Source organism: Schistocerca serialis, chromosome 1, assembly GCF_023864345.2.
Source record: "Schistocerca serialis cubense isolate TAMUIC-IGC-003099 chromosome 1, iqSchSeri2.2, whole genome shotgun sequence".
Taxonomy (NCBI): Eukaryota; Metazoa; Arthropoda; class Insecta; order Orthoptera; family Acrididae; genus Schistocerca; species Schistocerca serialis.
Genome location: NC_064638.1, coordinates 431,668,720 through 431,694,915, shown reverse-complemented (window position 1 = coordinate 431,694,915; position 26,196 = coordinate 431,668,720). Strand labels below are relative to the sequence as shown.

At 39.2% G+C, this 26,196-nt stretch overlaps 1 protein-coding gene across 1 annotated transcript in view; it reads left to right on the top strand.

Annotated features, from left to right (window-relative positions):
• LOC126472464 (serine/threonine-protein kinase VRK1) overlaps positions 1-26,196 on the top strand; it is a 248,678-nt gene that overhangs the window by 129,803 nt on the left and 92,679 nt on the right. The window contains exons 5-6 of the mRNA XM_050099936.1: positions 3,839-4,035; positions 25,381-25,597. Of these exons, the coding sequence (XP_049955893.1) occupies positions 3,839-4,035; positions 25,381-25,597 (414 nt within the window). The remainder of the gene's footprint in view (positions 1-3,838; positions 4,036-25,380; positions 25,598-26,196) is intronic.

Genomic DNA, 26,196 nt, shown 5'->3' with positions numbered 1-26,196 from the left:
TGTATTTGAAACAAAATGTTTAATTCCACAGTACTGGCTAGTTTCAACTGTTCGCTGCATTTCAAGTGCATGTTTTCATCTTTCAGCACGTATGGCATTATGCCATAATAAAGAACCAAGCATGATATAATACGGTACTGGTGCTTCAAGAAAATTTGCATCCCGAAAACCACACTGAAAAGCTTAATATCAGTTCGAGGTCTACTTCATTGGGAATCTAGACATTTGAATGTGCGCTTTAAGTATGCACTTTAAATGTGCACATTTTAGTATGGTTCACGAAATTCCGATGCTCTTTGAGTATCCTCTGATGTTTTGTTTCTTTTATGACATAATGTATGAGCTTTCAATGTTTTACATGTCGTACAGACAGGCTTCCGACGTCATCGTAGCTGTGCAAGCGCGGTGTTGCCTGTTATCTGCGCTCTCTAGCAACTACTGAAACGAACCTATTTCAAAACAAGCCGCGGGAATATATTGCGAATGGTGGTTTGAAAAGCGTTACTTTCAAAGTAAATATTGTTTTTACATAAGTTGAACTATGTGAGAGAATGTACCATGAATTTCTTAAATCACAGAGCGTTTGACTCTCGTGCCAAAGAAGATCAACATCATATGCGAAAGCTTAGCTTCTCTTGCAGCATATTAATCTTACAGACCAATATTATATGTGAAAGCTTTGCTTTTCTTGTAGCAACACTATGTATATTAATTTAAACTATTAACTTTCCCTGTTTGTGTGTTCGTGCTAGTTAACGTGGATGTTGCTGTTGGCTGACTACATACATCACGTGTCCTATGCTCTGAATATCCACTGTCATCGGCTGGCATACAAAAGCGCATCGCAATCTTGATTTCAATGATTCGGAAAGTAACATGCGGTGATTGGTGGAATTCCAGTGTATACTTTCGTAATACGAAAATATGCAGCGTACATGTTGCTGCACATTAAAGATATTTCCAAAACGTGTCTTTTTCCCTGAATTTCGTTTTCTAAAGTGCTGGAAAATTCTACGCCCGTGTATAAGACCATAACCATTCAAAGGATTGATAAGTTCTGAGGGAAAATATACTGTCACTTAACACAGGAAAAGTGTTTTTACCCTGAAGAAAGTGTATTTTTAACCAGGAAATCTGGGAATTTATTTTCCTTGTCCACATATACACCCTGTTTATGAATGACTGTAAGTTGCAGAGGAACTCTGCAGTGCAATCTGAAGTCCATTTATTGAAAGCTACAATCTGTAAACTCTGCCTTGTAAGGTATAACTCTATCCGCACAGTATTTGAGCCATTCCACTTTGAAAATGAGAAGGATTCTACCATTATCACATGTGGAATATCAGTTTTCTCTCTGACAGAATGAATGCTGTCGATCTCGCACGTGCGCGCGCGTGCGCGTGTGTGTGTGTGTGTGTGTGTGTGTGTGTGTGTGTGTGTGTGTGTGTGTGTGTGTGAGTGTAGGGGGGATGGGGATGTGCTTTATGGAGATTTTTGGATTTAATTTGTTTCAGATTAGGTAATACGGAAAAAGGACACACAATTGCAGTTTTGATGTTTATTTAGGGTAGCTAACTTAGCTGACTGGATAGATAAAATCATTGTTTGTGTTCAAGATGATCTTCAGCCACTTTTAACAGACAGAAAGCTATTTCATTACCACCTCACCACCAATTGCCTGGTTCCAAATTGTGTGGTTGGTGGGTGGAATATTGTGAATAGTTACATTAAATGTTCATGACTTAAGGAAGTTATATGACTGTCCATTGGTAAAACTTGATGTCACATGGCACTTGTGGAAGTTCATAGTGATTGCTGTTGCCTCTTCCATGTAAACTTTATTTTGGGAATACCTCTGTCTGCCTTCTTCCTACTGACAATTCATTTTCTGCTGCTGTGTCTCTTCATTTTTTCTTAAAGAGGAATCCTTGAAATACTTCTGAAATCTGTTACAGTCATCATATATTTCCCTATTTGGGCAATGGAAAGAAAAATTGCACTCTTCATTGTCAGTCCTCCTATAAAACTATCCCTTTATTATATTCTGAGAGGTAGCTTTATTTTCCATACAGACTGTTACATGTGCTGTATAAATAATTGAAATATTAAGGCCAGACTCGAGGTACTTCAATACACCTTTCTCTGGAATGGTGGCTCTCGTACTATGGTATTTTGCTATGCGGACCCTCAAGAAGTCAAACACTGATCACATATTTGATTCGGTTGTTCGGATTTCCTCTTTGAACATATATCACTGTTCAATGTCGTTAAACTTCCTTGATTTATTCAGAAACATAAGTTTACACATTGCAGTCACATAAGATGAGTCCCAAGTTTGTGTAACTTAGTCATTGTTCTTGTTTCGCTGCTTTCCTGGTTGGCCCCGGCGATGTGCTCTGTAACCTGCTTGTAGTTCCTTTACATATGGGATGGTGGGAGGTTGACTTTCCATACTAACTGGCCCAACTGCCATGCTTATATGATTGTTTTTAATTAATTGAGAATGAAGCTATAATGCTTTAAAACTGGTCATGCAGATAATAAATAAATTCTCGTTACAACTGAAGCAGATGCTTGCTTTATGAATGTATTACTCAGTTGCAAGATGACCACATCAAGTCCTTTGTACTTTAATTTATATTAGATGCCCCCCCCCCCCTCTCTCTCTCTCTCTCTCTCTCTCTCTCTCTCTCTCTCTTTCCTCCCCCCCCCCCTCCATCCCCCTCCCCCAGAAAGTCTGTACTTGTTATTGTTAGCCTGCATTTATTGGCGCAATGTGCAGATTGAATGACATGGAAGTAGGCTGCAACACAAACTCCTATTGTCTTGTTTGTAATTAAACCTACTTACTCAGTTAACTGTTCTTATATTTCATACTCTGGCCCATAGAATGCCAGATATTTTTTTTCTTAATTATTTATTGATTTTTCTTTCACTAACAACATCCTTCTGAATGTAAGGGGAACTTGTAACATGATGGGCCTTTCCCTTGCAGGCAAGGCTATGTTGGTTAATGTTACAAGGTCAGGTTAATTAATTATCTGGACTCTTGGCCCAGCAACTACCAAAAAGACTGCTGTGCCTCTTCAGGGGCCAAATATTAGTCTGGGCTAATAACCTTTCGACTACGTTACCCCTGAAGTACATCTATCTGCCCTGTTGAGGCAGACAAGTTGTAGGGAGCATATTGATTTTATGTGACTGTTTTATATTTTGTCAAGAGGGCAATTCTCTACTGCATTGTCTAACCTCTGGTTTATGTGATAGATTGATGTTTAACAAACACAGTGAAAATTTTAAATCATTTATGATTTCTGACTTCTTCCTACTGTTTGGGAGAAGTTTGTGGAATGTAGTTGCTTCATCCCATTATTTTATAGATGATCAGCTAGCCACGTTTATTTTACCCCACATCAACCATTAAACTTAATTTCCTAAATACAGCAGAAAATTTATCACGTGACTATATTGACAGCTTCTACTTTGTTTGGTTGTGTGTGACAGTGTCAGTTTATATGAATGAGAATGTAATTAACAGTGACTTCGAAGCCTAAATGTAAAGGTTTAAATACACAATTCTCTCGTAATATTTTAGTAAAACACTTACAATCACACTATTGAGTCCTTATGTATCAAATCATCCTTGTCATTTTCATCATCAGTGTTGATGCTAATCATCACAGTTTGTGTCATCAATTGGCTTATGTGACACAACCTGTTTATTAACAGCATGGAAAATTCTGGATCTCCCCCCCCCCCCCCCCCCCCCCCCCGTTTTTCCTCTTTTCTTTATACCTTGTGCATATTTAATGAAGCAAATGTTTTATTTTTCTTTCAGTAGCTGAATGGACAAAGCAAAAGAAGTTAAAATGTCTTGGTCTGCCAATGTATATAGGTTCTGGGTCTCACATGTATAATAACCAGAAATATCGATTTCTTGTGATGGAACGGTATGGAAAAGACTTATGGTCACTGTTCCTTGAGAATAATCGCACATTTCCAATTGCTACGGTGTTGGCAATAGGTTTACAAATTGTAAGTACTGGAAGCATTTTATCACAATATTAACAAGGTTATCATTTTTTAAATATTTTCCATGTTACTCAGTTAATGTCTTCAAAAGAATTTCCGTTGAAGGCAAAATTGTGCATAAATATTTTTTTGCGGAACTATATTTGATTTTTCTTGCACAGACCATTTTCTTGGGAACAGGCAGAGAACTGCGCACACTTTTTTTTCCCCCTCCCTTTTACTGAGAAAGTTGAAAATCATAAACACTGAAAACAAACTTTAGTTTGTGTGTTTTTATGCTACTGGGTGAAACATTATTGGAAGATGTCTGTTATAGCAAGAGAACTTTTGTGTACAATTTAATTGTTGTAGATGTCAGTCACGCAAGCAGTTTCATTAGCTATATTTGCACTTGTCACATATTTATATTAACTTCAACTGTGTTCTTTTAAGTTCGTCTTCCAGGAGCCTCCCGTGATTGGAAAAAATGTAAAATTTTTCACACAAATTAGGACTCACATTTTACGTAGACACGATCTGATCAGAAGTATCTGGACAACCCTTTATAATGCGTAATTGACGACTAGATGCCACAAGACGTTGACCTCCTAGTATAAAAGGTGGAGAAACAGTAACAGCAGAGCAGTTCAGCCAGGAGACTTCAGTGACATTGAACACGGACTAGCCATTGGATGCAAATTTAGTAACAGGTCCATCAGGGGCATTTCAGTGCATCTAAAGCAGCCAGTGTTGACTAATAGTGACAAGATTGTGAAGTGGAAACACAGAGGAAAGTTCACACAACAAACGAAGACCAAGCAGCTCTCATGTACTGATGGACAGGGACCATTGAGCAATTATGGGTTGGTTGTAAAAAAATCTAATGAAATTCAGGGGAGGAATGCTCATGAGTTCCTAAGTGCTAACAGCAGTCCCGTTAACACAGTGACTGTGTGTAGTGAGTCAAAAACAAGGGTGGAAAATTGTCAAGCAGCTCCTCATAAGCCACACATTTCTGTGTTCAGTGCTAAGTGACGTTCAAGATGGTGTAAAGAGTGATGCCACTCGACACTTGCTACCTGGAAAAAGTGATTTGGACTGATTAATTTCGCTATATCCTGTGGCAATCAGGTGGAGGGGTTTGGGTTTGGTGAATGTCTGGTGAGCATTACCTACTATCATATGTAGTTCCAATTGTGAACTATGGAGGAGGTTGCATTGCAGTATGGGTTGTTATCTAATTTTTTTATTTTTGGTTAGCGTGTGTTCCCCTTATTGCCTCTAAATACTGGAGGCTATTAATACATTTTACAGCATTGTGTATTGGGTGCAGTTTGGAGAGGATAATTGTATCAGCATGACGGTGCACCATGTCATAAAACACAGCAGGCTCTCTGAGGCAATGGCTTGTGGACAATAACATTCCTGAAATCGACTGGCCTGTTCAAAGTCTCATCCTGAACCCAGTGGAAAAAGTTTGGGATGAGTGAGAATGTTGAGTTTGCTCCAGGCTCCATCGTCCAACATCACTGATTTTGGCTCTTGAAGAGTGCATGACATTCTTCCGAAGACATTCAGGCATCTTATTGAAAGTTATCCTCAGAATTCAAGCTGTTGTAAAGGTGACAGTGAGCATATCCTGTATTAATGTTGACTAATAGGTATGCAGATACTTTGAATAAGATAAATACATGCAGACATATTAAGTTTTTAACCATTAATTCATATTATATCCAGTTCTGCTACTTCGTTCTTTATATTTTTGTTGCCTGTAGACTGTGTATGGATCTAGTCTCCTGAACACAGTATTAGCTTCTACAATTTGACTCCATTCTTCATTACGTTTTCTTCTCTTTTGCTTTGTGCCAGTCGTCCCTCTCTTCATATTGTGAGTTTAGTATCCCTATTTCCCTTTAAGTACAGGTACAGAAAGCTGGCTAAAGCCTGAAATAAGTTCTGCAGAAATTTTTACGAAGTCTCAGACGGTGTTCAGGAAAGATAGATTAGGCAGAATTGGTGGTGGAGTGTTTGTGTCTGTCAGTAGTGGTTTATCTTGTAGTGAAGTCAAAGTAGATACTCCGTGCAAATTGGTATGGGTGGAGGTTATACTTAACAACCGAACTAAGTTAGTAATTGGCTCCTTCTACTGACCCCCAGACTCCGATGATATAGTTGCTGAACAGTTCAGAGAAAATTTGAGTCTCGTAACAAATAAATACCCCACTCATACGGTTATAGCATATGTTGGCAAAAATACTTGTTCAAAACCAGTGGTAGGCAGAAAACATCTTCCGAGATTGTCCTAAATGCTTTCTCCGAAAATTATTTCGAGCAGTTAGTCCACGAACCAACGCGAATTGTATATGGTTGCGAAAACACACTAGACCTCTTAGCTACAAACAATCCAGAGCTAATAGAGAGCATCATGACTGATACAGGGATTAGTGATCACAAGGTCGTTGTAGCTAGGCTCAATACCGTTTCTTCCAAATCCACCAGAAACAAACTCAAAATAATTTTATTTAAAAAAGCGGATAAAGTGTCACTAGAAGCCTTCCTAAGAGACAGTCTCCATTCCTTCCGAATTGACTATGCAAATGTAAACGAGATGTGCCTCAAATTCAAAGATATAGTAGCAACAGCAATTGAGAGATTCATACCTCATAAATTGGTAAGAGATGGAACTGATCCCCCATGGTACACAAAACAGGTCTGAACGCTGTTGCAGAGGCAACAGAAAAAGCATGCGAAGTTCAGAAGAACGCGAAATCCCGAAGATTGGCTAAAATTTACAGACGCGCGAAATTTGGCACAGACTTCAATGCGAGTGCCTTTAAGAGGTTCCACAACGAAACATTGTCTCGAAATTTGGTAGAAAATCCGAAGAAATTCTGGTCGTATGTAAAGTATACAAGCGGCAAGACGCAGTCAATACCTTCGCTGCGCAGTGCCGATGGTACTGTTACCGATGACTGTGCTGCTAAAGCGGAGTTATTGAACGCAGTTTTCCAAAATTCCTTCACCAGGGAAGATGAATGGAATATTACAGAATTTGAAACACGAACAGCTGCTAGCATGAGTTTCTTAGAAGTAGATATCTTAGGGGTTGTGAAGCACCTCAAATTGCTTGATACGGGCAAGTCTTCAGGTCCAGATTGTATACCGATTAGGTTCCTTTCAGATTATGCTGATACAATAGCTCCCTACTTAGCAATCATATACAACCGCTCGCTCACCGATAGATCTGTATCTACAGATTGGAAAATTGCGCAGGTTGCACCAGTGTTTAAGAAGGGTAGTAGGAGTAATCCATCTAACTACAGACCTATATCATTGACGTTGGTTTTCAGTAGGGTTTTGGAGCATATTCTGTATTCAAACATTATGAATCACCTCGAAGGGAACGATCTATTGATACGTAATCAGCATGGTTTCAAAAAACATCGTTCTTGTGCAACGCAGCTAGCTCTTTATTCGCACGAAGTAATGGCCACTATCGACAAGGGATCTCAAGTTGATTCCGTATTTCTAGATTTCCGGAAAGCTTTTGACACCGTTCCTCACAAGCGACTTCTAATCAAGCTGCGGGCCTATGAGGTATCATCTCAGTTGTGTGACTCGATTCGTGATTTCCTGTCAGGAAGGTCGCAGTTTGTAGTAATAGATGGCAAATCATCGAGTAAAACTGAAATGACATCAGGTGTTCCCCAGGGAAGCGTCCTGGGACCTCTGCTGTTCCTGATCTATATAAATAACCTGGGTGACAATCTGAGCAGTTCTCTTAGGTTGTTCGCAGATGATGCTGTAGTTTACCGTCTAGTAAGGTCATCCGAAGACCAGTATCAGTTGCAAAGCGATTTAGAAAAGATTGCTGTATGGTGTGGCAGGTGGCAGTTGACGCTAAATAACGAAAAGTGTGAGGTGATCCACATGAGTTCCAAAAGAAATCCGTTGGAATTCGATTACTCGATAAATAGTACAATTCTCAAGGCTGTCAATTCAACTAAGTACCTGGGAGTTAAAATTACGAACAACTTCAGTTGGAAAGACTACATAGATAATATTGTGGGGAAGACGAGCCAAAGGTTGCGTTTCATTGGCAGGACACTTAGAAGATGCAACAAGTCCACTAAAGAGACGGCTTACACTACACTCGTTCGTCCTCTGTTAGAATATTGCTGCGCGGTGTGGGATCCTTACCAGGTGGGATTGATGGAGGACATCGAAAGGGTGCAAAAAAAGGCAGCTCGTTTTGTATTATCACGTAATAGGGGAGAGAGTGTGGCAGATATGATACGCGAGTTGGGATGGAAGTCATTAAAGCAAAGACTTTTTCGTCGCGGCGAGATCTATTTACGAAATTTCAGTCACCAACTTTCCCTTCCGAATGCGAAAATATTTTGTTGAGCCCAACCTACGTAGGTAGGAATGATCATCAAAATAAAATAAGAGAAATCAGAGCTCAAACAGAAAGGTTTAGGTGTTTGTTTTTCCTGCGCGCTGTTCGGGAGTGAAATGGTAGAGAGATAGTATGATTGTGGTTCGATGAACCCTCTGCCAAGCACTTAAATGTGAATTACAGAGTAATCATGAAGATGTAGATGTAGATAACACTGTGCCTGTGATTAGCCCTCATTGTTCTCAAACATGGCAGTAGTTTTTGTGCTAGGCACATTTTTTATTTACTTTCTTCATGTTTGACATATTTCTCATGTACTACTGTCGTTTCAGATAGTGTTGTGATTTGCAATGACATATGTAAGCTTTAATGAATACATTTTACAGGAAATCACAAAAAAGATATTAACATTATTTCAGTGGTTTTAGGATTTCATGCCTCGATGTGTAAAAACAGAACCCTTGTCCATCCATCCGACTGTTAAGAACTGTTTTTCCTGATGAACAGGTAGACATATAGAGTTCAAATTTGTCATATACTAGGATCATGGCCCGTTGGTAGTGTGAAAATTTTAAGCTTTTAAGTCAGTGCAGTCAAAAGATACGACCATTTGTGCCACATATTTTAATACTCGAAAACTCATTTGTTGAAGCCTATAGGACACTTCTTGTTGGCCTAGTATCATGAAATTTAGCAAGAAGCAATATTTCACAGTGCAAATAAAGGAAACAAATCCAAAAATGTTAATTTGTAATTAATCACAAGAAATAAGTTCTTCTGTCTTTTGTTATCTGATTTCACACATGAAATTAAAACATTCTCGAAGGTCTTGAAATCCCTGGGATCAATATCTTGCCATAATCAATGTCAGTAACAGGCAAAAATTGTCAATATCTTCAATTCTCAGAATGGATAAACTGTCTATATAGGCCATACATAACTAAATTTGTACGGAACCTTCATTGTAAGAGACCTACCTGGCCATTTTTTTTTTTTTAAATATCATAACAAAATCCCTTTAACTCTTTTTGTTGTTGCATGCTGTTGGGAGGCTTGTAGGGTGGGTAAAGAACAGTTCAGTGGGTGCCCAAACTGGGGGTAGGTTAGAGACATGCAAGTCAACAAAGTCACACCCAATAAAAGACTTGCACCAGGCTATTGAGCAACATTAAATCATCATCATCATCATCATCAGGAGTGGGTTATGTGGTTCAGATCTGCAAATTAATAAGTCATTAATTGAATACAAAAGACTTTATTGATCCAAAATGACGTGTTTTGGCATATGCCATTGTCTGATAATTTGGTTTTAAAGAAAATTACATATAACTATACACGAAAAAAGCAATGGGTACAAAACCATTGTGCACAATTCATGTACACTTATGAGCATGAGACCCATACACTGGTACTGAAGGTAACCAGTTGTCCTTATAGTTAAATGATATTAATGTAACCAACATGAAGAGACTGAACAACAATCATGAGCTGCGTACAAAGTAAGTAAATTTTAACACCAGTTGGCATTATGTGAATGATTATGGGATATTATGTGCCAAAGCTTGGCAAAGGCTTCATTGTGAATAACAATAATTCACTACAATATTTCAGATTTGTAATGGAAAGGGACAGCAATATTCAGAGCAAAAGATGTAAAAAAAAAAAAAATAAAATAAAATAAAAAAAATGTAGATTGCTTACAAGATATCATATTGTATCTGGTAATGAAGCAGTAGAATATATTTTTTGCATGCAATAACATTGCTCTGTGGTGTTACAGTTTTTACACGAAGTGCATACCAAAAGTAAAATAGAGAGGTACTTTTTTCAGAGATCTTTTGCTCTGAATGTTGTTGTCTCTTTCTGTTATAAATTATTATCTGATCCTGGCATATCCCACAATGTGTTGTTTTGGATCAATAAAATCATTTTGTATTAAGTTACTGACAGCACCTTGTGACCTCCTCAGCTTTCTACAGAACTGTATACACTGAAGAGTCAAAGAAATTGGTACATCTGCCTAATATCATGTAGAGCCCCTGCGAGCACACAGAAGTGCCACAACACGGCGTGGCATGGACTCGACTAATGTCTGAAGTAGTGCTGGAGGGAAGTGACACCATGAATCCATCCATAAATCTGTAAGAGTATGAGGAGGCAGAGATCTCTTCTGTACAGCACATTGCAAGGCATCCCAGATATGCCCAATAATGTTCATGTCTGGGGAGTTTGGTGGCCAGCAGAAGTGTTTAAACTTAGAAGTGTGTTCCTGGAGCCACTCTGTAGCAATTCTGAATGTATGGGGTGTCGTATTGTCCTTGTGGAACAGTCCAAATCTGTCGGAATGCACAGTGGACATGAACGGATGCAGGTGATCAGACAGAATGCTTACGTATGTGTCACCTGTCAGTCGTATCTAGACGTGTCAGGTGTCCTATATTACTCCAACTGCATATGCCCCACACTATTAGAGAGCTTCCATCAGCTTGAACAGTCCCCTTCTGACGTGCAGGGTCCATTTATTCATGAGGTTGTGTCCATACTCATACACGTCTATCAGCTCGATACAATTTGAAACAAGACTTGTCCAACTGGGCAACATGTTTCCTGTCATCAACAGTCCAATGTCATGTTTATGGAACCGGGTGAGGTGTAAAGCTTTGTGTCGTACAGTCATCAAGGGTACACGAGTGGACTTTTGCTCCGAAAGCCCATATTGATGATGTTTCATTGAATGGTTCACATGCTGACACTTGCTGATGGCACAGCTTTGAAATCTGTCCCAATTCATGGAAGGGTTACTCTTCCATCACGTTGAACTATTCTCTTCAGTCGTCATTGCTCCCATTCTTGCAGGATCTTTTTCCGGCCTCAGCGATGTCAGAGATTTGATGTTTTGCTGTATTCGTAATATTCACGATACACTCATGAATGGTCTTATGAGAAAATCCCACTTCATCGCTACCTCGGAGATGCTGTGTCCCATCACTCATGCGCTGACTACACCACCAGGTTCAGACTCACTTAAATCATGATAACCTGCCATTATAGCAGCAGTAACCGATCTAGCAACTGTGCCAGTCACCTGTTGTCGTATATAGGTGTTGCCAACCCCAGCATTGTATTCTGCCTGTTAACATCTCTCTGTATTTGAATGTGTGTGCCTATACCAGTTTCTTTGGTGCTTTGGTGTATACGGTTTACCATGATCACTTTGCTCCTGCGTGACTTTGTCACTATGTGTAAAAAAAAAATGCATGTTGTCATACTGTTTCGCGGTGTCTTAGACAAATTTATTTTGGAGTTACTGTTTCATCTGTTAAAACTAATATTTGTTGTAAGCTAATCACTATAAATGAATAATTCATTTAAATTTTCTAATTTATTATAATTATGATGATTGATGATATATTTTAATAATCCTCACACACATTCCTGCAGTTGGCATCAGCGTGCACTGTGTTATCTTACCCTTCGGAACTAACTAGCTTAAAAAATATTCAGTTCTTACAAGGGGCATTTGAAAAGTACGTGCAAAGTCCGAGAGATGGCATCACCGGCACGTATTGAGGTCATGTTTAGTTAGTAGCATCTTTGGAAAGAATGCACACCAAGTTTCAGCCATATCGGTGTATTTCTTTGTGTTTGCCATTCATGTGAATCAAGGAAGTCAAGGTATTGTCAAAAAATGGACAACAAAGAATTTTGTGTGGTGATTAATAAAACATTGCTTTATGAAAGGCAAAATGCCTCAGGAGACAAAAGAGAAGTTTGGTAAACATTGCGGTGACTCTGCACCTTTGATTAGAACCGTTTATAAGTAGTTTCAAAATTTTCAGAGTGGCTGTATGGGCACAAGTGATGCTGAACATTCTGGATGCCCTGTGGAGGTTATGACTCCAGAAATCATTGATAAAATCCATGATGTGCTGAAGAATGACAGAAGAGTTAAGGCGCGTGAGCTTGCTAGTGCTGTGGGCATCTCGAATGAATGGGTACATAATATTTTGCATCAACATATGGACATGAGAAAGCTATCCGCAAGATGGGTTCCACAATTGCTCACTCTTGACCAAAAGCGGAATCGTGTGAAGTGTTGCAAGGATGGTTTGCAGCTGTTTAGGAAGAATCTACAAGACTTTAAGCGTCGTTTCGTCACTGTGGATGAAACATGGATACATTACTATACTCCTGAGACCAAAGAACAGTCAAAACAATGGGTTACCAAGGGAGAATCTGCACAAAAAAAGGCGAAGACCATTCCTTCAGCCGGAAAGGTTATGGCGACTGTCTTTTGGGATTCGCAAGGGATAATCCTCATCGACTATTTGGAAAAGGGTAAAACTATTACAGGTGCATATTATTCATCGTTATTGGACTGTTTGAAAACAGAGCTGCAAGAACAACGCTGGTGATTGGACCGCAAAAAAGTCCTTTTCCATCATGACAATGCATCAGCACACATCTCGGCAGTTTTGGTCGCAAAATTAATGGAAATAGGAATCCAGCTCGTTTTACATCCCCCCTATTCTCCAGACTTGGCTCCCATGGACTACTATTTGTTCCATAATTTGAAGAAATGACTGGCAAGACAAAGATTTTATTTAAAAGAGGAGGTGATGGTAGCAGCTAATAGCTATTTTGCGGACTTGGACAGTTAATATTATTTGGAAGGTATCAACAAATTAGAACAGCGTTGATTGAAGTGCGTAAGTCTAAAAGGTTTACCCCAAACACATAAGTATTTTTTATTTTTGCACAGACTTTTCAAACGCCCATCGTATCTAATTCAAGCTGAGTACTATTAGATCACATCCAGTTAGATTAAGTATATCAAAAATTCAAACATTGATCTCAAAGTTGGTGCAACTTGACAGTGGATACTCTATCAAAACATTTTTGAAAACCTTCATTTAAATATTTTCTTGGCAATAATATTTTGAAATTCATGTTGAGTCTCTTCTTCCACCATGGCTCAGAAATACTTTTAATAGAATTTTTGTATTTATGAAAATAGCATATATTGATCTACATAAGTTATATATTTTATTTCAAATAAAATAACAATTTCGTGGAAGTAATTCACTAACCTCCTTCTTTACGATAAGACATCGTAATTCTGAAATTCCTATTACAGAAACACGTATCAGTTCATTACAATACATACACTGAGGTGACAACAGTCATGGGTTAGTGATACTTAAATATACATACGGCATTAGTATTGCATGCGCGGGGTACAAAAGGACAGTGCATTGGCAGATGTACCATAGGTACTCAGGTGATTTATGTGAAAGGTTTCCAACTTGATTATGGCTGCACAATGGAATTAGCAGACTTTTAATGCAGAACGATAGTTGGTTAGATGCATGGGACATTCTGTGTCAGAAATCATTGGGGAATTCAACATTCCAAGATCCACAGCGTCGAGTGTGCTGAGAATACCAAATTTCAGGTATTACCTCTCACCACAGTGATCGATGGCCTTCACTTGTCAATTGAAAACACTAGCGTTTACATAGAGTTGTCAGTGCCAACAGATAAGTAACACTGTGTGAAATAGCAGCAGAAATCAATGTGGAACATACAACGAATGTATCCATTAGGACAGTGCAGCAAAATTTGGGATTAATGTGCTATGGCAGCAGACGACTGATGCAAGTGCCTTTGCTAACAGCAGGACATCACCTGCAGCATCTCTGTTGCACTTTTGACAATAGCAGTTGGACCCTTGATAACTGGAAAACTGTGGCTCGATCAGATGAGTTCCGATTTCCTTTGGTAAGAGCTGGTGTTAGAATTCGAGCGTGGTGCAGACCCCCACCAAGTCATGTACCCAAGTTGTCAATAAGACTCTGTTCAAGTTGGTGTTGTGTCTGTAACGGTGTGGGCTGTGTTTACATGGAATGGATTGGGTCCTCTGGTCCAAGTGAAACCACCATTCACTGGAAATTGTTATGTTTGGCTACTTGGGAGATCATTTGCAGCTATTTATCGAGTTCATGTTACCAAACAACAATGTCATGTCATTGGGCCACAATTTGAGCAAATGATTTGGCCACCCAAATTGCTCAGTGTGAATCCCATCGAACATTTATGGGACATAATCTAGAGGCCAGTTTGTCCACAATATCCTGCATCGGCAACACTCTCGCAATTATGGATGGCTATAAGGTGGCATGGCTCAGTATTTGTGCAGGGGATGTCTAACAACTTGTTGAGTCCATCCCACATCCCACGTGATGTTGGTACACTATGTGTACAGAAGGAGGCCTGACACAATATTAGGAGGTATCGCATAACTTTTGTCACCTCAGTGTAATAGTTTGTGAAATATTTTTTTTCCTTTCCTTCCTTTTTTTTAAATTAAAGAATACATTTTTGTAATTGTGAGGTACATCACGGATCTGTCATTGCTATGATGTAATTTTCGAGCTAGGTATACCATTTTTCCGTATGAGATCCCTTTTAAAAAAATAACTGCATATGAGCTCTAGTTATCAAACCCTCACATAATTAACAGCGCCATAAACAAACTCTCTCTCTCTCTCTCTCTCTCTCTCTCTCTCTCTCTCTCTCTCTCTCTCTGTGTGTGTGTGTGTGTGTGTGTGTGTGTGTGTGTGTGTGTGTGTGTGTGTGTGTGTGTGTCCACTTAACATTTCGCTCAAATGTGCATGCCTTACAAAGTATTATCAATACTTCATCTGGCATGACAATAATTTAATGCTTCATAGGTAAACTTTATAGCATAGCAAACACCAAAATCATTTCTGTAGTTACTGAGTTACCCTGAGAGCTTTTTTTAGTAACTGCCCTACCAGAGACTGAGTGGATGGCACAGTGGCTATCTGATTACCTGGACTCACATTAAGCAAATGGCAATTCAAATCCCTTTCCAGCCATCCAGGCTTAGTCTCTCTTGTGTTTCCATAAATTAAATAAGGCAAATGCTGGGATGTGATATTAAACTTTAATCTATCTTCCTTTTTTGGTTGCTGAGTGCTATGATTACCTCAAATGAATTTCTAAATAACATGTCAATGTTTTATAGACAGAATTTCATTTCTAGACACTTTGATGATAATATTTTATCAGTACTTATGCCTTTCATACACAAAGTTTAAAAAAATTGAATAATTTCTGAAATGAAATATTTGGTCGGTGCATCAGTTCATAGTGTTTTTCCATAAGTTTAATAAACACAACAGATACACATAACGGAGACATTATTCCACGACTGTAGAAATCACATGGTTTTGAGGTGAAGAACTTGTCAAGCAATGTTCAGAGTGCAATTTGATAGTGGAAAGGAACTTCCTTCAAATTTGTTGGATAGAGAACAGAATAAGGTGGGTGTGGAATGACTTTCCAAACCAATTCCTGTATAGTGCTTTCAGTCAGTCTAGCAGACTGCGGGTGGGCACTATAATGGATTAGCGTCACTTCACGTAGCCTTCCTGGTTGTTGTTGTTCGTGTATTGCATCCGCAAGACATCTTGATTGTTAACAATAAATGTCAGCAGTGATAGTTACACCTAGGGGAATCAATTAATACTACACAACACTCTTGCTGTTTGACCAGATATATATCATTATGTTTTGTGGATGTGAGCGGGTCTTTGTATAGGGAATTGGTGCTTTGTTTGGGCTCAACCATTCCTTTATTTTCCTTATTTTAGCATAATGACATAGTTTCTCATCACTTATAATGATACAGGATAGAAGTGTTCAGAGTCGTTCACAAGCCAGATGGTGACAAGAAAGCAGAGATTCACATATGCTCATTTTTTTTGGATTTTTGGCTTAGAGTATGTGCTACCCATTAATTCTATTTTTGAACCTTCCCCATTGCATACAAATGTCGCACAATAGTGAAATGATCACAGTTCATCCCATTTGCTTGTTCTTGAGTGCACTGAGATGGATCATTGTGAGTTGATGTGTTTAAACAATCTGCATTAAACCCAGAAGGTCTTTCTGAATGTGGAGAATCACTGATGTTAAAACAATCCTCCTTAAAACAAAGGAACCATTTTCTTGGCATGCTCTGTCCAGTGGCATTATCCCCACAAGCAGCGCAAATGTTTCTGGCTGCCTCTGCTGCTGTTACCCCTCTATTGAACTCAAACAGAAGAATATATTGGAAATGTTCTGATTTCTTCACTTGGCACTCCATTTTATAGTGCCCACAGCTCCATTCCCTATCTCCAAGTGACAAATCGACAGTATGTAAACTCATACAGCAACAGTGAACTACAAATAAAAAATCAGTCGATAAATAAACCCATAGCAACCAGAATACCAACATGCAATACAAAAATGTTATGAACGTATGCACCAACCTGATAACAAGAAAATAAAGTAAACAAAAATGGATGTGGAAAAGCATATTGTCTGAGGTCTGAACATTTGTTCATTTGAGGTGCTTAGTGTGATGATATCTGCCCTTCAGCTTAAGGAATTGCGTAATCTTTGAATTTAATCAAGATGTCTTTATATGTGCTAGCATGCATGAAGGACACTATCTAGTATAAAGTTTGCATGTCATTGACTGGAGTGCTGTAGACCAGTTCTTCCAAGTGGTCTGTAATCAAAGCATAGAAGATTGAGATCTCCAAAATGAGGCCAAGTGTGTATCTCCCTGACCAATCAATTAGTCCTGATAATAAATACCATTTAATTTCTGTGATAGCTCATATGTCCCTATTAAGCTATCACAAGGAACACTTTCCCATTCATTGTCTGAGAAATAGTGCTGATGTCCTCTCTTAGCAGCTGCACAGAGATTTTCATCAGCTCACACATGATGATCAAAATTCCACTGTCTACTGTGAATCCTCCATTTTCAGTAAATAAAATCTTAAATGGAAGTAGCGAACTGTGCACCAGGGTGGCCATTCTTCTGGAAAACCTGGCGTTCTTGAGAAATTACATTTTATCAGGAAAATCCCAGGGAATTTCAGGAAATTCATAAAATTTCAGGTAATTTTGTGTTTTTAACATAGAATTGGAATTGAGTTTTATAAATCATAAGCTTTTAAATACTTACTATTTCAAAGTGTATTAATTATGTGAGTATTATTCTGTGTAAATTATCAGTGTTTAAAAACTGTGGTTTGCCCAGTGGAGAGGAAACAGGAGTCATTATTGTGGTATGCTGCCTCTCCCCTTACCCTTTCACCCCCCCCCCCCCTTCCTCCTCACTATTCATTTCCATTAATTATTAATTTATCAGTAGCTTCTTGACACCGTCTTCCTGCTCGCACCTTGAATTCTCAGGGATTTTTTCCCCCTCAAGTTTGAATAGCCACTTTATGGGCCACACTTTTGCAAGAGATATTGAACAGAACTGTTATCTGTCATGGTGGTCTTGCAGCCTTAGTGCCTGAATCCACTGATGATGGTATGGATCCAGCCATTGTTCATGAAGTGCTGTCCTGAAAAGGGAATGGCTCCTGGTTTCCACTGTTGTTAATCAGCTCACAGTTGTTTTAGATGTGCAGGCTCAGTAGTCCTTGTACTGTTTCTGTGCTTTTTGAGGCACTAGGAAACCTGTAGATCTGTGACACTGGAAAAGTTAGTTGAACAGCTTACCAGGTTGGTACTCTGCACCGTGAATGTTTTTTTGCATGGGGACACAGCCCTGCAGTCTACTTACATTTGCCAGACCATAACGGAAAATCATATCTGTCGTACCACTTGCTAAGAAGTGATGGAAGAGAGAATTGGAAAATCTAGTGAGCCATTCATATGCTGAGGCCAATGACAGGAAACACAAAAGTAAAGTCACTTGTGTTAGAAGGCAAGATACAACAGTGCATCGTTATTGGTGGACACACTAACACTACTGAAACTACAGTAGACCACAACTCGAATCACACAACTGACTGCAGACTGCCTAATGCTCAGAATAATGTTTACTCGGAGCACTGTTATATAGATAGTTATCAGAACACACTGTTGACTCTGTTTATGCACCAGTGCAATGATTGTGCTCATATCAAGACCCGAACTTCTTTCAGCCCTACTAAATATTCAAATCCCACAAAGTGTGTTCCTGGATCCATGTTTATTGGACTTTCTCTTCCACTGTTAATGATTTCTACCACCTCTTATGATATTTGAACATTTTTTAACATTCTCTATAGAAATTAACTTATCACAGAAGTAACATAATTGTTCTGGTAGATTCACCTGCATGATTGTTTGATACTTTCGTATTTCAGAACTAAAATTTTACAGATCCAATATCATTTAATAATATTATTTTATAAGAAATGTGGACACTGTTCCATTATAGGTAAGAGTTTTCTGCTTACTAAATAATGCAGTAAGTATCGAAGCTGAAGGGGCAAAATGGTCTTTTTCAGATGTCACATAAGAATTCAATGGGAATCATGTAGCCAACCAATTGCACAACAAAAATTGATTCAAACCTTTCGGCAGATACAAACCTGTCATCCTCCAAAGTAGTAATAACACCTGTCACATATTGCGTGAAAAGAGAAGTGAAGCCATAAGACTTAGTTAACAATGCAATGATCCATATAAATGTTATAGCTTAGTTAACAGTAAAAATGGTCTGTGTAAACTCTAAAGCAGACATACATCAGACGCACTATCAAACTCACTGTTCATATATGATGCACATCTGTCTTAAATTTTACACGGATCATTTTTCTGTCGACTTATGGCTATGCTACACCATTTTATATGGATCACTTTATTGTTGACAAAGCCTTATGACTTCATTTCTCTTTTCACACATTATGTGACAAGTTTTATTACCTCATCTGAGGAAGACAGGTCTATATTTGTTGAAATGTAGGTAAAGATTTGAATAAACTTTTGATGTGCAATTGGATGCCAGTGTGATTCCCATTTTATCCATAATTCTGCTGTTGCTGACTGCTGTCATGTTCAAGATTTTAAAATCACAAACATGGTTCTAAAATAAGTGTTTGTGTGGGGAGACAATAATAAATGGAAAAGAAAGTAAAGTGCAGTTAACAACAAATTTTATATAACCCTCACCCCAAAGTATCACAATTCAAACATATCTGGCAAGTCTTTAAGGATTCCTAAACTAGCTGATGACAAAAGAACAGGTTTTTATGTTTCCTCCAGGAGAGTAGGTTTTATTCTAGTTTTAACACTTTGATTATAATGGACTGGGTATGTGATGGCTGTGAATTATCCTTCCACATTGGTCAGTCAAAAGTTTGAATCCTTTCTGTTCTTTGTGGCAATGGTTTATCTTCCACTCATGTTTTACAGCTTTGTCTCATGCTGTTCATTTGAGTAGTTTATTCCAGACATGTTTTAAAAGAGGGATGATAAGGATTGGAGCTGCTGGAGGATTGGAGGTCACGTCACTGGGCTGTAGACCGTATTAAGTGGACACAAAACAACGTGCTGAGGCGACTATGATGATGAAAGCTTTACCCACAAGTAGACAGAATTTTACAGTGGTAACACAACTCATTAATAAACATCCACTGGTTACAGTGGAACACATGAAATACATGGCGTTCAAGATTTGTCAATTTTGGTATAGACTGCAGCAGTGAACTGTCGCATATACAGTGACTGTCAAAGGTGAAGTTTACCATTGGGTTATCTATGCACAGCCTAGTATGACTGTGGGCAGATGACTTTCAATACAGATTCTCTGTGATTTGGAGTTAACATCACTCTTTGGTTGTGCTAGACACAGTGCTGTTCTCATTTTTTAAAGTTGTTACAAGTTTAAATCCAAGTTCAGGGCAGTACCTGTTCGCAGCCTACAGCAATCGAGTCAAACTACAAGGGCTTCAACATTGGCAACTGCTACAGCTTCTGATTCAGGCTGGTCTTTGGTCACTGTGCTGAAGATATTTCTATATATCCACCTCTTCATGTTTGACTTTTAAATCCAATTTTAACTTTCCCCAACATAAAACTCTCTCTTCTGTGCTGAAGGAATTTATTTATTTATTTTTTAAAGCTAGGCAAAGTGTCCCTTTTGCTTCTATATCTGTCAAATGGCAATTTTGTAAATGCCTCTATGGCAATGCCTCTTCATAGCTCTATAGATGGCTATTGGTTTTTGACTAAAAGCCATTTTCATTTCGCAGCTGAAAACTCTTAAAAGTACTGCCAGGTTTCGTGGATCAAGTTGACTCAACTGTGGGAGTGTCCTAGGACGACAGAATAAATCTATTAAAATTTCACGCATGATGCAGCATTTTTTCATGCACTCAGTGTTTGTGATATGGTATATCCCGATTTATGTGTTATACAATGATATAATTTTGTAAGTACATTTGGTGGCGTAGGTGGATACTGTCTGCAAACTGTGTTGCAAATAGAGTTAGTAACAAAGAAGTAATACTTTCATTGGTGCATTTAGTGACATATGTGGATACTACCCTTGAAATTTACTGTGTATAGTTAATTTTAATTAATGCCCCCCCCCCTCCTCTCTCTCTCTCTCTCTCTCTCTCTCTCTCTCTCTCTCTCTCTCTCTCTCTCTCCCCCTCCTCCCCCCCCCCCCCCTATTATAAAAATTGTGCGAGTGCGTGTGCATGTCAGTCCTCCTAACCACTGGACGGATTTCAACCTAACTTCAAACTTGTTACTTGTATCCCTTACTGCGAGGGCAAGAACAACGTACCTGTCATACTTCAGGAGAGAGGATGTCATAAACAATGAGATGCTTGAAAAACTGCTGCATCATACATGATTTTTAACTTCATTACTTCTGTACTACTAACTATACACAGTAAATTTTACGGGCAGTATCCACATATGCTACTAAATGCACCGATGAAAGTATTACTACTTTGTTACTAACTCTATTTGCAACACAGTTTGCAGACAGTATCCACTTATGCCACCAAATGTACTTACAAAATTATATCATTATATGATACATAAATCGGAAGATACGATGTCACAAACGCTGAGTGCATGAAAAACTGCTGCATCCTGCATGACTTTTAAATTTATTACTTCTTTGCTACTAACTCTATTGGTAACACATTTCGTATATAGTATCCACATATCGTGCTGAAATAACTACACAAATGTATCATTGTATGACATACAGTTCAAGAGAGACATCATAAACATTGAGCATATGAAAAAATGCTGCATCGTGCGTGAATTTTAATAGATTTGTTCTGTCATCCTAGGACACTCCCACAATTGAGCCAACTTAAGAAAATCCATGAAACCTGGCAGTACTTTTAACAACTTTCAGCTGCAAAATGAAAATGGCTGTTAGTTGAAAAACAGTAGCCATCTATAGAGCTGTGAAGAGACATTGCCAAAGATGCGTTGTAGGCATGGGAAGCAGCTGCACTTATACATTTGTACATTGTGTGTGTTACTTTGTATGACTTTTTCATAATTTCAGAGACATTTTCGCAAATATATAAAGAGGATTTTTTTTTTTAATTTTTTTTTTATTTTTTTTTTTTATTTTTTTTTTTTTTTTTTTTTGTGTTGCTATTACACTACTAACAGCAAACTTCAAGAGTATCAGTGCTGTGGGGTTTATAATCTCCTGGCTCCCATAGGAGTGGAGCTTTGGGAAAAAAGCTTTTCCAGCCCCTAGTGTATAGGCTTCCCTGCACAACAGGCATTGAAGTTGAAGTATTATTGGAGTGCCTCATCGACGTGCTTTTCAGGTCAGCCTACATTTCAGACACACAAAAAGTTTTTCAAGCCATTGATGTGTAGGCTGCCCTGCTCAATAGGCGTGTTGTGGGAGTAGTATCAGCCTCCTTTATCAGTCTGTTCTGCAGGGTCTACACATGATGGTGTACATGTCTTGGGCGGAGGTTGAGATGGACAGAGAGAGGATGAGGTGGAAATGGCCAGAGAGAGGAAGAGGAGGAGAAATTCAGGAGCCAGGGGGAAGTTTTAAAAGAGTAGTGAGCAGGTGGAAATGAAAGAGGAGAAATGAAGTGTGGACAAAGGGAGGGGAGGAGGATATGGTCAGAGAGAGGGGTAGGAGGAGATGGACAAAGAGGAGGAGGAGGAGGAGATGGAGAAACAGAGAATGGTGAGGAGGATGAGATAGAGAGACAGGAGGAGGAAGAGGAGGACACAGAAGGCACAGGAGGGGGTAGACAGAAAGCCATGAATAGAGAGATGGAGGTGGAGGAAATGGGTGCAAGGTATGTCCTGAAAGGGTATGCGAGCGAACCTGTGCGGAAAAGGTTAGCCTCCATCTCTATGTTCACCTCCCCCTCCCCCCCTCTCTCTCTCTCTCTCTCTCTCTCCCCCCCCTCCCTCCCTCCCTCCCTCTCTCTCTCTCTCTCTCTCTCTCTCTCTCTCTCTCTCTCTCTCTCTCTCTCTCTCTCCCTCCCTCCCTCCCTCCCTCCCTCCCTCCCTCCCTCCCTCCCTCCCTCCCTCCCCATTTCCTCCTCTCCTATCTCTGTCCATCTTCTCCTCACCCCTCTTCCTTTTCCAACTGCCCACTACACCATTACACCTCCCACCTGTCTCCTGCACATTCACTCCTCCCTTTCTCTGTCCATCTCTTCCTCCTTTTCCTGTCTCTGTCCAGCTCCTCCATCACCTCTCCATCACCTCTCTTTCCACCTCCACATTCTCTCTGTCTCTCCCCTCTTTGCCCCCCTCTCGTGCCCCCTCACTCCCTGTCCATCCTCTCGTGCCCCCTCACTCCCTGTCCATCCTCTCGTGCTCCCTCCCTCTGTACATCTCATCCATCCCCCCAGCCATACCCGTTCACATGTATATCTCCCGGAAAGAAGGTCGATAAAGCAGACCGCTGCTACTCCCACAAAAAGCCTGCCACACAGAGCAGTCTTCACACCAGAGGCTTGAGAACAGTTTTTTGCCCCTGACATACAGGCTGCCATACAAAGCAACTCAATACTGCAACAGTAAGCATGTCATGCAGGCAGCCTACAAATCTGAGGCTGGAAACCATTTCTTACCCCCGATGTGTAGTGTACCCAGCAAATCAGATTGCTAAGGCAGTCCGATACTATTCCCAAACAACACTTTTGCCATGCAGGGCAGTTTGTATGGTAGAGGCTTGGAAAAAGAAACAAAAAAAATTTAAAAATAATAAACCACGCATTTTGGCTCTGCCCCCTCTTAAAGAAGCTAAGTGATTATAAAATCAACAGTGCTGATACTTGTGAAGTTTGCTGTTTGTGCATGAAATTTTGTTGAAATCGATCCAGGAGTTTGGGAGGAGATCCTGGACCTACATATATACATACAGTGTTATTAATATATATTAAACATATGGACTTGATAATGTAATTAAGTTACTGTTTTTACAAAAGTAGTGGGCTCTCAAAATCCATTGTAGAAACCCAAAGTTTAGTGTTTCAGAGTTTCTGTAAATCAGGCCAGACAAGTGCCAGGATAGTTGCTGTAATGAGGCTGTGATTGATTTGTCTTCTCACCGTTGCCCACAAGGGCTTTTGTTTCCCTCTAATGATGTCAACTTCATTGTGATATTAAACAATGGGAAGTTCAGGATGGAATAACAACAGTATGAAAAGGATAGGTTGATACTCACCATTTGGAAGAGCCATTGACTTGCAGACAGGCATAGTGATAAAGACTGCTAAACATTTAAGCTTTCAGCCAAAAAATCTTTATTCCAAAATAGAGAGAATACGAGAGAGCGTACACACACACACGCACACACACACACACACACACACACACACACACACACACACACACACACACACACACACACACACACACACACACTCTTTCTATCCTGCAACACGGGTGCTATTCTTTTCCTCTTCTGTACTTCTCTCCCTTTCACTGTTGCCACCCACACCATCACCCCATCACCCCATGCACAGACTCCAGACTCTGCAGCTAGCAACCCATCCTGTCCTCAACATGCTCCTGCACATTCCTATAAGCAGCATAGCGTCCTCCCCCACGCCTTCCCTGCTAACCCCCCCCCCCATCCCATGCCTGTTCCTTGTACCCACCACCCACGCCAACAGATTGCTGCTCATGTCAGACACAGTCAGGTCGCAGTGTGTGCGTGTGTGTGTGTGTGTGTGTGTGTGTGTGTGTGTGTGTGTGCGTGCGTGCGCGTGTGCGTGTGTTGGGAGAAGGACTTACTTGTCCGTAAGTTTAAATGTTTAGTTGTCTTTTTCATTACATTTGTCTGCAGCTCAGTGCCTCCTATATGTGGTGAGTAGCAACATATCCTTTTCATATTATTGACATTGTTGTATTAAATTTTGTTCTTTCTCCCTGATGTTATTTTTACTGTGAAAGTGTAGAATAGACCAAAGGATTAAGATTATTTTGCATGAGAAAAATGCACCTTATGCTGCAGACATTGTTCATGAGTAAGGGTTGCTCCCCTTACACACTCCTATCACTCCATGTATGGTTCATTGAACTTGTAGATTAACTAAAAGACACCCTACCAGAGACAGCCAACTCACTTGATCATGATCAAGTTTCTGTGGTTAGTTTTAAAACAAAAGTTTTCATAGATTTTGTTCCTTCTGTTTGACAAAACAGACTGTGCATTGAACGAAAGTCAATTCATGCATAATATACACCTGTACTGCTGCTGCACAACAGACCACTAGATGTCAAATATTGTAATTATATCCATCTGTATGATGTCATTACATTAAAGTGCAATGAAACAGGATTTGCTGCGTGTAAAACAAAGTGCTATGCTCAGAGTAAAATACAGTTTTGTATTTTCTATCTTTGCTATAGACCAACTGTGAAGGTTATTATTATGATAAAGCCTATTGCAGTTAAATTGTTCATGTGGATAATCTGGTTTTGATTAAAGTCACCTATTAAGGTCTAGCCATAGATTGTTATTTGAGTGCAGTTGAAATAAACCTTTAGTGTAAAATATTGCTTATTCAGTAAGCAAATGTAAATAAATTGTTTGAAATTCATCTTATGCTGCATGTGTGTATGAATGTATTTTTATTCAACAGGTGGATGTCCTTGAATACATTCATGAAAAATCTTACATCCATGGGGATATCAAGGGTAGTAATATACTGTTAAGTCTGAAGAAAGGCTTGGAAGACCAAGTTTACCTTGTGGATTTTGGTTTAGCAACACGATATTCATCTACAGAATACAAGCTTAATCCCAAGAGAGCTCACAATGGAACCATTGAGTATGAGAGCAGAGATGCCCATGTGGGAGGTATGAAGAAATTACAAAATATATGTTACTAGCTTTATGTTAAATTGTGACAAACTTCTTTTTTAAAATGTATGTGTGTAGTGTGGTTATTATATAGTTTGCGTATTGTATTATGTCACTATATTAATCCTCATATTATTGTATGCTCTTAATTCCAACTGTTCTTCCAATGATCACAGCATTCCTTGAAGACTTGTTTGAATGGCTTTTAGCTTTCAAGTGCTTTGCTTAGTGTTTCTTCATTGCTTGATAGTGTGTGTTTGTGTGTGTGTGTGTGTGTGTGTGTGTGTGTGTGTGTGTGTGTGTGTGTGTGTGTTTTAGGAATACGCCTATTAGCTGTCAAAATCATGAGAAATTGTTATGTTTTGTACAGCTACAAAAGTAGAGTATATGTGGGCTCACAGACAAGCTACTGTTATACAAATATGTATATATACAGAGTGACTCATAAATGAGAAAAATATTCCAAGAACTGTGTGCTGCTTTGCACAAATCAAGAACCATAGTAAGTTTTTCCTCTCCTGGACTTGTTAGCAAAATAAAAAGAAGTTAACTATTTCTCCCCAGATTTATAACATTTTCATCAGTCAGCACTTTGA